Below are 11,708 nucleotides of genomic sequence, written 5' to 3' on the forward strand. Positions count from 1 at the left end.
ATGACAGGGGGGAGCATGAAGTTTGCGGTCGCGGTGCTGTGGTTCTCCCTGGCTCTCGGGAAGGCTACAATGGAAGGTAAGACTCAGGAAACACATTCGTCTTTAAACTGTTGAAGCGGCGCAACTGCCACTTTTCACCTTATTTGTCCAAAGCAGACGGTAACATGACTTTGGATGCGGGAACATTTGAACCCTGTTGAGGCTTTGGCGCCGTGTTGCGCGATCAAAACGCAGCATCCCACCACGTTACAGTCTCATCTCTCTAACAGAGCAGCGTGCCCCGTCCTGTGCGCCTTAATGGGAAATAGTTTCCCAGAGAAGCGGGCATATTGTACAATTCAGATGTGGTTGCACTTCTTATCGTGTGGGAGGCAGCGGGACAAAGTGATGGGGTCAGGTGAGAGGAGCGCGTTCATGATTTATTAAAGAATGGGAGCGCAGCGCCCCCCCCCCCCTCCCAACCGGGGATGTGTGACTGAGGATGACTGTAATAACACGCTGCAGGAGAACAATATGGGCCAATAAAAAAAATCCCATACACATTGAAATGAATGGGAAAATAATTCCCTTACATAATAAAGCTGTGACTCAGTTATGCCTCATAGGTTTTCTTATAGAAAGTAAAAAAAGAAAAAAAGAAATATTGTGTCACTGTGGTTGAGCTACAGAAAATAAGACACTTGGTCCAACATACTGTGTGTGTGTGTGTGTGTGCGTGTGTGTGTCAGTGTATGTTGACATCAGCTTACTGTAAAGCATTTACACCACTCTAATCTTGAGATGGAGTGGCTCTTGGCAGCACACGCTGTAAATCTTTCTTGCTGTATATTTATGCTGCATATGCGTATGTGTGTGTGTGTGTGTGTGTGTGTGTGTGTGTGAGGGAGAGAGAGACTGAGCTTTCTGCAGTTTTAGTTGAGTTTGAATTAATAATGAATTAATGTCACCTATTGGAGGCAGATTGGCATGGCTTGGATTTTAAAGGGTCGGTTCACCCACGTTACAAAAAGACAAAACATATTTTCTCACTTACCTCTCCCTTACCTCCATGCAGATATGTTGGATTTTATCTGTCCAGATTTTGAGGTATCAATCTCTGACGTATCTGCTTCCATCTCAATAGAGATAAATGTAATTTCCTTTGTGGCGCTCACAGCTTTAAAAAAACTGAACTTACAATTCCCCTGTTACTTTGGTAAAAATCCACATACCTTGCTGACTACAGTTTCCATTGGAACTATTCCTTTGGTGGAAAGTATTTCCAATGAAAACTGCTCACAACAAGGCTTTAATGTACACGTGCAGGCTGTGTACAGTAATATTGCACACCTATGTGGTCACCTCTGGTCATGTGATGGTCAGTGTCTCTGGCATCCAATGAGTATATATGAACCAACATATTGGTATGTACGCTCACATACAGAACAGTGCATGCCTCAGGGGCATTATGACTGATGGGGTTAACCATTGTGAAAAGTCTTGGCTCCCCCAGAGGTACCTGCACTGTTGCATTGTGGGTAAACAAGAGCAGGGCTGCAACTCAGATTGTACAGCTTGCCTCCTTCGCTCCTTATTCTTGCCTTTAAAAAACGTACCCTTTTCCAAAGGCCTGGAAGCGTCTCTTTAGAAATCAGTGACAGCTGCACTGAGAAAAGGCAAAAACACAAAGTTAAACTTTCACTTTCACTAGTGTGTAAAGAAAATATGGGTTCCCCCACTGTTTTCCCTCTAATCCTTTTGCCCCTCTCAGTGGTACATCCCGCTGTGGTTCCACAGTGAACAGATGGTGGCGGTGTCAGGGTGATCATACCACTGAGTCGCCCAGGGGTGTTTTAGATTGAGGAGGAGACTCTGTGTTTGTTTGAACACGAGGTCACCCTTGTGTCTGGATCAATCATCAGCAAACTGTTTTTCTCTCTTACACACAAACACACACACACATAGACATGCCATACATTGCCTTTTTATGTCCTCTGCATAGCAAATAGATACACACACACACACACACACACACGCTCACACTCACAAACGAAGGCACACGCTAATGCATCATAACTTCCCCCCAGCTATCGGGCTGTACGTTCTAATCAATACTCTCCCCTTCACCTCTGCTCAATCAACCACACACACATACACAGAGTCAATCAGCCTCTACCTGCCGAAGGGAGCTGGCTCTTGTAGTGGAATCCATCCCTGTGGTGTTTGACTAGTTTGGCTCCTGTGTTTTTGTTGATGAGGATCTTGAGACAGCATCGCTTCCTGTAGGGATGGTAGATAGGATTCAGTTGACTGAGTGTGCTAATGCCTTTACAAACTGAGTGCTTTACAGGGGATCTGATGCAATGGGAGGTAATCTGTCTGAGTCTGAACATGCTGTGCGCTTTAACTTCAGATTCCAACACACCCAACAGGAAACAGAACAGGAAAGCCCTTACTGGCCCTGTCTACACCTGGCATTAACAAGTGGACAGCACTAAGTACGTCAGTTCACACCAGACGTGTCTCGAGTGACCACTTGTTATCAGATCTCACTTCCCCGCTCCATATGCACATAAACACATACATAACTTATGTTTGCAAAGACCAAATACGTTGTTGTTTTTAACCTGAATTTGAAGAATTTACTGTTTATCAGACCACAAATGAGACAAGGATTAAATTGGAAAAACAATAGATGCTGCCAGAGCGTAGTGTTTCTGGGGGCCGTGCCAACGTCCTCTTTGGTCTCTTCGCCCTGCTATGATGTCCGTACTGAGAATACCGAGCTAGACACATAGTGCCATAAAATGTTACGCACTTCTCGCGGGAGATCGTTCTTGCTACATAGCAAGTTACATAGTGCAAGAACAGGCGTTCTTATTACTCCCTATTACGAGTCAGTGTACCATCTAAATGAATTTGAAGGTAAAATAGTTACATAATGTTGCTTTAAGTTTGAATCAATCCGAAAACAAAACATTATCTCTCTCTCTGTAAACTGTAAACTACAGTAGCAGAATGTGGTGTATCAAGGAGTATATGTAACATGTTGCATGAGGGACTGGCTTGCGCAGTACTGAACCCTGTGTTGAGAAAACAAGTTGAAATGAGAATTGGCTTCCTCCTTGCTATCTGTTTTGCCGTCTGTTCTCATTCCCCTTGCTCCAGTTAACTTCTCCTTGTGTACCAACCTCTACTCTGCCCCCTCGTTCTGTCTCTCTCAGACAGTGAAGGGAATTGCTCTGGGTCACTCTGTCTCACTCCTTCCCTTATCAGCTCTCTCCATTCCTCTGCTCCATCCCCCTTGTTCGAGAGGCTGTTGATTCAAACTTCTCTTTTCTGTCTATCAGCCTCTGTCTCTGTTGCTACCATTGGCAGTGCCAAACATCGTCCTCTTATGCAGTCGAACGTTCAGAGCTCTGAGCTGATAGATCCACCGAGTTACTGTGGGAGGCTGTGTTGTGCAGCTCAAGTACAAATACCACTTAATGCTCTGAGCATCCAGCAAATGCTGCTGTCATCTGCATCTTTTAGAGCGAGTTACAATGAGTAACAGGGAAAAGGTTCGGTGTCTTGCTCAAGGACAATTCGACGGGACGTATAGCTCTTGACGAGCGTGCTGGCTGTCAGTACAATCAAGTTTGCAAACTTTAGGCCACTGCAGAGTCTCTGAACAGTCTGACTACTAGACTTATCCATTAGTCATTGTGTATTTTCAACTGAGGAGTGAGGTCGAACCAAACTGAATTACACATCATACATTTAGTGCTCTACAACTGCAAAACTTGCACAGTGTGTTTTCTGTAATTGTCTACTGAAGAGACCTGATATCTCCCAGCTGTCTGCACTTATACGGCGGCTGGTGTGTGTAAGTGAAAGCACTGTTCCTTCATTGCACCGTCTCCTTCTCGGCATGAGCGTCACTCTTTAACTGACTATTATGTCTTGTGCCTGGCTGCACAAAGCGCTCCGAGCTCAGCTCGTCTCCCCTGGCAATTGTTCTGTCTGAGGTGATTATGTCAGCATGATCATTTTGTCAGCCTCGTGAGCTTAGACGCATTCGCTCGGCCATGACCAGCTGTCAGTCCAGGGTTGACAGTGTGTGTGTGTCTGACGCATAGGCCTGGATTTTTTCTTCCACTTGCTTTTGAGGCTCTGGAGAGGTAGTTCACTTTGTTCATGCATGACTGAGTCTTTGTATGTTCTTAAACATGTGAGACTTGGAAGAGGATGACATCGATGCACACATCTGTCTGTGCACATGAATATTACATGCATGTGAGCTAACTAGCCATATAATTAGGGCTGCATCACAGTGGCACAGAGTCCTCGGTAGCGTCCTCAAATTGCTTGTTTTGTGCTTATTTAGCATAGCTACGTTCAAGTCAACGTTACGTCCCGCCTGCCTAATCCGTCACGATACGGACGTTAGATACTCTCGAAATGCCGTTTCATCTCACCGTAAGCGCAAAAATATGCTTTGCATTTGTGTTTACGTGCATAAAGTACAAGCTGTTACGCGGCCTATGGGGACAGCTGGTCTGTCAGAGGCCTTTGAGATGGATAAAGAAAAAACATGACGCCTCCCATGTAGATATGCGTTTCGTCAATTTTCCTTTATATTAATCAATTATCAAAATTGTTGCCAAAGCAGGTTAGTTTATTGTTAATCTACTAATTTAAGCACTACTCATATCCATACTACTATATATTTTCATAAACACTATACTATTTCCTCTCCCAAACTTTCATCCTCTCACTTCTGTCCTCATACTTTCTTCTCTGGCTCCTTCCAGCTCAGGAAGACTTTGTGTCGCTGGCCGAGATGGAGGATTCCTTGTTGCGGAACCTTTTCAGGGGTTACCAGAAGTGGGTGCGGCCTGTCCAGCACGCCAATGACACCATCACTGTACGCTTTGGACTCAAGATCTCACAGCTGGTTGATGTGGTGAGGAAACAACACCCAGATATGCCAACACACAGGAAGCAAATAGCGTATAGAAATGTCAAGTTATTTCAAGTTTCATTTATAGAGAATTCTAGGCTGTGTTTAGAAGCACATGTGAAGTAAGGCTCATACATGCTCCACACACACCTGCATGAATACTACCTTTGTGAAATGTATCATGCTCAATTTTCTTTGTTTAAAAGTCTATGGTCATCTTTAAGGCCACAGTTTGTGCTGTTGTGGTTCCTGTTACTGTGTTGAATGGGAAAGGGAGTACATTTTTACAAAAGGAATAAAAAAAAGGGAAGTGAATGGAAAATGAGTAGGCCATTTTTGTCACGAATTCCTAGCAAAATAAATATGCACGTTGTTTTTATTTATGTGGAGGTATTTGAACGGCTGCATCTTATTTGTATGCAGCCTGTGAGCTTACTTTGCATTTATATATAGTTATATTGACAGAGAGAGAACGGAAGAAGGAAAATCAATCAAATCAGACCGGCCTTTGAAAAGTCTAAACTAGATGTTGCTAAAGCCCACAAATTGACAAAAAGATGATAAAATACAGAGGACATGACCTCAAAGTCTCGATGGTAGCGCCGACTCTGTCCTTGCCATGCATTATGTATTATATTAATATTGGATATATGAGGGTGTTTTAAACTGTCTCTGCAGAGATCACATCCTGAGCAAAGTGGTACCAGACATAGAGGCTCTAATGCTTCCAGGAGACCGACCCAGCGTCTTAAGCCGCGTGTACCTGTTAAGGAAGCTCTCTGCAGAAATTAAAATGGCCTTATGTAACATGGTTAATAAAATCTTGTTATAGTCTTCTGAGGATCAGGGGGGTTATGTTTTGGAACGAGAGAGGAAAGGAAGGAAAGGAGGAAGGAGGGGAGGAAGTGAAACCCACTATCACTGAGGCGCATGAGAATATAGAGGACGGGTGATTATGTTGAAAGAAGCAAGAGGCAAGGGAGGGAATAGAAGGAAGTCCATGAAAAGAGACCGTTCAGAGGTGGCTCATCATCTGTTTAGGACTGGACAGAAGGTTATTATTTAATGTTAAGGGCAGGGGAAGACAAATACAAAGACAGAGAAAGGTAGGTTAGGAGTGTGAGAGATGGAAAGGGGTGGCTATTAAGGGAGGTCAGCAGAGGAGCTACAGCACAGAAGCTACACCAAGGACAGAAGTGTAAAGATAAACGAGGAGGAGGAGAAGGAGCTGAGGGATTTAAAGGGCCAAAGACAGGAAGAGAAGAAAGGTTAAAAGAGAGGTCCAAAGTGGTCTTTCACAGCAGCAGAGGAAGTAATGAGGCCATCAGGCTGAGAGGAACCAGAACGCATATATTATTTACACAAGGACACACACACACACACACACACACACACTCACACAAAGCTGCTCCCACAACTCCACAGAGGGCCACATTTTTGACTACATCAGCATTTGATGTTCGTTCTTCTGCCACGCAGAAGTAACATTTAGAAGAGTGCCATCTTGTGGTAGTCTAACTAAACTGCTGTGATCAACCCCCCCCCCCCCCCTCACCTCAGGTCAATTCTTGTTCAGAGAGGATGGGTATGCAATCAGGTCTGCCTCTGCGCCCCTCGAGAGCAGACAAACTACAAAATCTATTCCATAGATTTTCTCTCTAGTTTTTATGTTTCTGCAAGGCTTTTCCTGCACATAAAGTCAACAGCTTCCATTGAAAACCTTTCTGACTTCCACAAATTCATTACCGTCTTCGTCCTCCTCTCATTCCTTTCCATCAGTCTCTCTCCATTCCCCCCTCTCTCTCTCTTGTTTTGATACAGGATATGTCAATACTTCATACTGAGCAAATGAGGCAGCAGTGCCTGTATTAGTATTGTCAGTGATTTTGGTCACTGAACAGTAACTTGCGCTTCTCTCGCTCATTAAATGCTCTAGATGTACCCTCAAGCAAGGCACTTAACCCCCGAGCCGTTCCACTGTGCTTTCTTAGTGGCAAGCAACAGAAGCAATTAACCCACTTTGAAAAAAGAAATCTTCCTTTCTAACTAGGTTTAAATACTTTCTTTCATCCCAACTTTTTGTCTCCAGCTCCTGGTTTGCGCCTCACCTCCTCATTAGCCTCTCTTATCTTGCACAGTGAGCACCACTAAGATGTATAAATAGTGAACAAAACTTCTTCCCTGTCTTCCTGCAGGATGAAAAGAACCAGCTGATGACTACAAATGTCTGGCTCTGGCAGGTAAAAATGAACACTTCCATTTGTAAATACTGGATCTTCTGTTGTTGTGAGGTTTCTCCATATGTGTGCAGCGGTTTGGTTCTCCGTGACTGGAGGGATTAGGCTATGATCTATTACTTTTAACACAGTTTGGTAGAGTATGATTCATTAGCTGCAATGTGAGACTGTAGCCTATATAAAATGTACAATGCCACACATTGTGGTGTAGTATGATTTAGTAGAAGAGCTCACAAATCTGCTGTAAATCTTTTTAATATACACATATTGCAACCAAAGCAATATGAAGAGACATACAATATTTATCAAACTAAAACTGCTAAAAGTGAAATGTTGGATTTCTACTTAAGAGAGCTCCAAAGGTCACTTAACTTAAGAGTAGATCCTAGATGACTGCAGCACAGAGACAGACAGAGGTGAGCTCACACCTTCGGAGACCTGTTTTGGAAAGACAAGATATAGTTGGTCATAAAGAACAATATGTTAGCTGAAGCAAAATATATAATTCAGATGAGCCTACTATTTGTTTTGTTCTTGTTGTCATTTCAGCCAGTTTCCTAGTATTAACCCCTATTCAACAATTCCTATTCCATATTATACATCTATTAGATTGTTGTAAATTTCACATGATGATTGATATTGGGGATATTAAATGTTTTACACAAATAACATTAATTTAAACAATGTATTTTCTTTTGTAGAACAATATATATATATATAAAAATATATCCTTGTCTCTGACTGGCTACTCCTGCTCAGACAAGAGCATACATGTGATTAGTCATGTGATCACTTGGAAGTTGCTTGCTAAATGTGTCTTATTCTTTCACTTTCAGTTCAGTATTCACCTTCTTTTACTCCAGTGTTGTTTCTTCAGAGCTGAATGTGTGTGATTCTTAGGAGTTTGATAAATATAATCTAAACATAACATTTAAGGGTGGTATCAACAAAATAAAATGATATAGCAACATCAAAATAAATACACATTCGTCTGTGAAAATAAAGAATTTCACATAATAATAAATAAAATCTTGAATAAAAGGTATCATATCACATTGGGACTGCTTCTTTTAACTTATCAGTAGACTTTGAATTTGTTTGGGGGACTGGGGACGACCACGCAATGAAAAACATAGTTTCCATTCACGTTGTGCAGTTAGCAGTCTGGTGCTGTCCATGGTGCTGAAATGGAAAAGATGCCCTTTTAAGACTTATTAAGCTTTCCTATGTCATGTGTCTTTCACACCTACATTATGGGATCATACTAAAATCTGATTTATCTGATTGTTTTACTTATCATGCATTGTTATTTATTAATTTAAAGGAGTGGGTTGACGTGAAGCTGAAGTGGAACCCAGATGACTATGGCGGTATTACCTCCATCAGAGTGCCTTCGGAGACTATATGGCTGCCTGACATCGTCCTGTATGAAAAGTGAGTTACGGAGCACTCACACACATCAGGAGCACATTCTGAGGCTGTGCCTGATAACTCTGATGCCCATTACTAAACTAAATCAGTTTTCTCTTCCACTTCATTCTTCCCCTTTGTGTTCTTTCACATCTTACCTTGCCTGGTCTTTATGACTTTTTCCTCACCACCTCATCCTTTCCCCTTCTTTCCCATCTTCTCCCAGTGCGGACGGTCGCTTTGAGGGTTCTCTGATGACCAAAGCCATTGTGCGCTGGGATGGTACCATAACATGGACTCCACCTGCCAGCTACAAGTCCTCCTGCACCATGGACGTCACCTTCTTCCCCTTTGACCGACAGAACTGCTCCATGAAGTTCGGCTCCTGGACTTACGATGGAAACATGGTGGACCTGGTCCTGGTGGATCACTATGTGGACCGCAAAGACTTCTTCGATAACGGCGAATGGGAGATCCTCAATGCCACAGGGGTCAAGGGCAGCAGGAGGGATGGGGTGTACTGGTACCCGTTTGTCACCTACTCCTTCATCCTCAAGAGATTGCCCTTGTTCTACACCCTCTTCCTCATCATCCCATGCCTCGGCCTCTCCTTTCTGACGGTGCTGGTGTTTTATTTGCCATCAGACGAAGGAGAGAAACTGTCACTTTCCACATCTGTGCTGGTGTCACTCACTGTGTTCCTCCTGGTCATAGAAGAAATCATCCCTTCGTCCTCAAAGGTGGGTTTCCTAAGGGGGTTTAACCCGAAGCCTATGTTCATTTTGAAGTTTCTACTGGGCTGTATTTTCTAAATCTATCCTGCTTTTTCCTGTGTTCAGTTATCCTAATTGTAATCTTAATTGCAGCATGCTCTAATTAACACAGATCACAGCCACAGCCCTCTCAATTACCTGCAGCTTAAACTGCATGTCAACTCATTTAACAAGCTATTGACTTCAGATGCATCTTAGTCCAATACAGAACTTGTCAGAAAAGCAGAGCTCAAGACGACAATGACTGCGTCTAAAATCACTGACTTCACTATGCTGTATACTCCACTACTTCATATTCTCTATTGAGGATCATTTTATACTCTGTGTGGAGTATGGAAGAATCAAATGATCCCACAATGTAACAAGATGCAAAAGACACTAACAAACCTTTCACTACCATCATGGGTGACCTGAATAATGTCTGGGGGATTAACTGACTTTGGTGATCCTCTGACTTTTCATCAACTATTAGATGGATTGCCTTGAAATTTACTGCAGATATTCAAGTTTCCTAGAGGATAAATTGTAATGACTTTCCTTTAGTGTCACCATAAACACAGTTGACAGTTTTGTCTGTGAGTGAAATATCTTGACAATCATTGGATGGATTGCTGTGAAATTTGCTACAGATATTCAAGGTCGCCACAGGCTCATTAACTTTTCATTCAGCACGATCTTCAGGTCGAAGTTTAAATTTGTCCAATACTTTGGTTTATGACCAAATTACTCCCACCAGCCTCAGCTGTACTTTGTGTTTAGTGCTTACTGATAACTTGGTAAACATCACAATGTTAAAAATGTAGTTGTGCACGTTATAGGATGATGATGTTAGCACTTAGCTCTAAGCACTGTTGTGTCTGAGCCACGAGCAAGGCTGTAGACAACAGTGAATCGTGAATGAATGCGTTCTTTAGATTATGTTAATAAACTGCTACAAACTAATCAAGATTTGTAACATCATAATTCTATAATATACATTAATACTTTGAAAGGGGCTATTCAAAAAATAAGGCCGATGGATCGCATTGGTAACCATTACATTTGTGTGTCTGCAGGTGATCCCACTGATCGGAGAATACCTGCTCTTCATCATGATCTTCGTCACTTTCTCCATCATCGTCACCGTCTTTGTCATTAACGTCCACCACCGTTCCTCTGCTACTTACCACCCCATGGCCCCCTGGGTAAAGAGCCTCTTCCTTCAGAAACTGCCCAGACTGCTGTGTATGAGGGGGCACACTGACAGGTAATACAGGATCAACTGTAGTTAAAGGAATGGTGTTTATTGTTAGAGGAGAAGATTAGCTTAGCTTAGCATAAAGAGACATGGGGAAACAGCTAGCCTGTTAAGTAGCGAAGCAGTTGGCAGGCAATTGGCTGAGACTCCGAATTGTTATTTTCACACTTCGGTTTTCATATGGATTAAACAAACAATATATAATGTGTTAGTGAGCTTTAGATGTACTGGTAGGTGTTATCTCTGGACAGAGCCAGGCTAGCTGTTTACCCCAGTTTCCAGTCCAGGCTAGGCTAAGCTAATAATAGTTTCCTTGTGGTAGCTTCATATTTAGCGTACAAACATGAGAGTGGTATCAATCTTCTCGTTCCAACTCTCGCCAAGAAAGCAAATAAGCGTATTTCCCAAAATGTCATACTAATCTAATATCTTCCAGTACACTTGAGATAATACATATGTAAAATGAATTAAACAGTTCGTGTCCGTTATCCTCAGATACCACTTTCCAGACATGGAGATGCGCAGCCCGGAGCTGAAGCCCCGCAGAGGTGTAGGGAGGAGGGGCGTTCCTGGCCACAGTGGTGGCCAGCAGAGAGGCCCCCTCGCAGGCAAGGAGGACGAGAACCAAGCCTGGCTGGCCATGCTGGAGAAAGCCACGAGTTCAGTTCGCTACATCAGCCGTCACATCAAAAAGGAGCACTTCATACGAGAGGTGTGGGAGTGGGCAGGCATGAGGGGGAAGGCGTGGAATGAAAGTCTTTGCATGCATGTGTATTACATCCTCTTTGAATTTTTTATACTGGAACAGCATCTTGCTCGTTAACATTTCATCCCCTATTTATGTCTCATTTGCTCCATAGCCGCTTATCAAAATGACACAAAGTAGTTCTTGCGTCCTGAATGAGGGATGCTTTCACTGTGACAAGCGTGGCTTGAGGCTGACACAGATTCTCACCTGTGGACCCTTCTCTTTTGTTTCCTCCTGTCTCATTTAGGTTGTTCAAGACTGGAAGTTCGTGGCTCAGGTGTTGGACAGGATTTTCCTGTGGGCCTTCCTCACGGTGTCAATACTGGGGACTGTCCTAATCTTCACCCCTGCTCTGCAGATGTACCTCAGCACACCTTGA

At 43.1% G+C, this 11,708-nt stretch overlaps 1 protein-coding gene across 2 annotated transcripts; it reads left to right on the plus strand.

Annotated features, from left to right (window-relative positions):
* On the plus strand, positions 1-11,708 carry chrnb3a (cholinergic receptor nicotinic beta 3 subunit a). Of its 2 annotated transcripts, none has more exons than XM_070919690.1 (8): positions 1-76; positions 4,776-4,927; positions 7,120-7,164; positions 8,486-8,595; positions 8,798-9,311; positions 10,400-10,590; positions 11,077-11,293; positions 11,577-11,708. In XM_070919690.1, exons 1-8 carry the CDS (start codon positions 1-3, stop codon positions 11,706-11,708), a joined length of 1,437 nt encoding a protein of 478 aa, XP_070775791.1. The 2 variants fall into 2 exon arrangements, with proteins under 2 accessions (XP_070775791.1, XP_070775798.1); XM_070919697.1 differs by lacking the exon at positions 1-76 and adding an exon at positions 3,479-3,528 and having other exon boundaries at positions 4,768-4,927.

Source organism: Enoplosus armatus, chromosome 2, assembly GCF_043641665.1.
Source record: "Enoplosus armatus isolate fEnoArm2 chromosome 2, fEnoArm2.hap1, whole genome shotgun sequence".
Classification (NCBI taxonomy): domain Eukaryota; kingdom Metazoa; phylum Chordata; class Actinopteri; order Centrarchiformes; family Enoplosidae; genus Enoplosus; species Enoplosus armatus.

Excerpts from the sequence above, each read along its gene's own strand:
- chrnb3a (XM_070919690.1), top strand. The coding sequence starts at position 1 with ATGACAGGGGGGAGCATGAAGTTTGCGGTCGCGGTGCTGTGGTTCTCC. Across the intron at positions 77-4,775 it reads CGGGAAGGCTACAATGGAAG|CTCAGGAAGACTTTGTGTCG; the intron begins GTAAGACTCAGG and ends GGCTCCTTCCAG. Across the intron at positions 8,596-8,797 it reads GACATCGTCCTGTATGAAAA|TGCGGACGGTCGCTTTGAGG; the intron begins GTGAGTTACGGA and ends ATCTTCTCCCAG.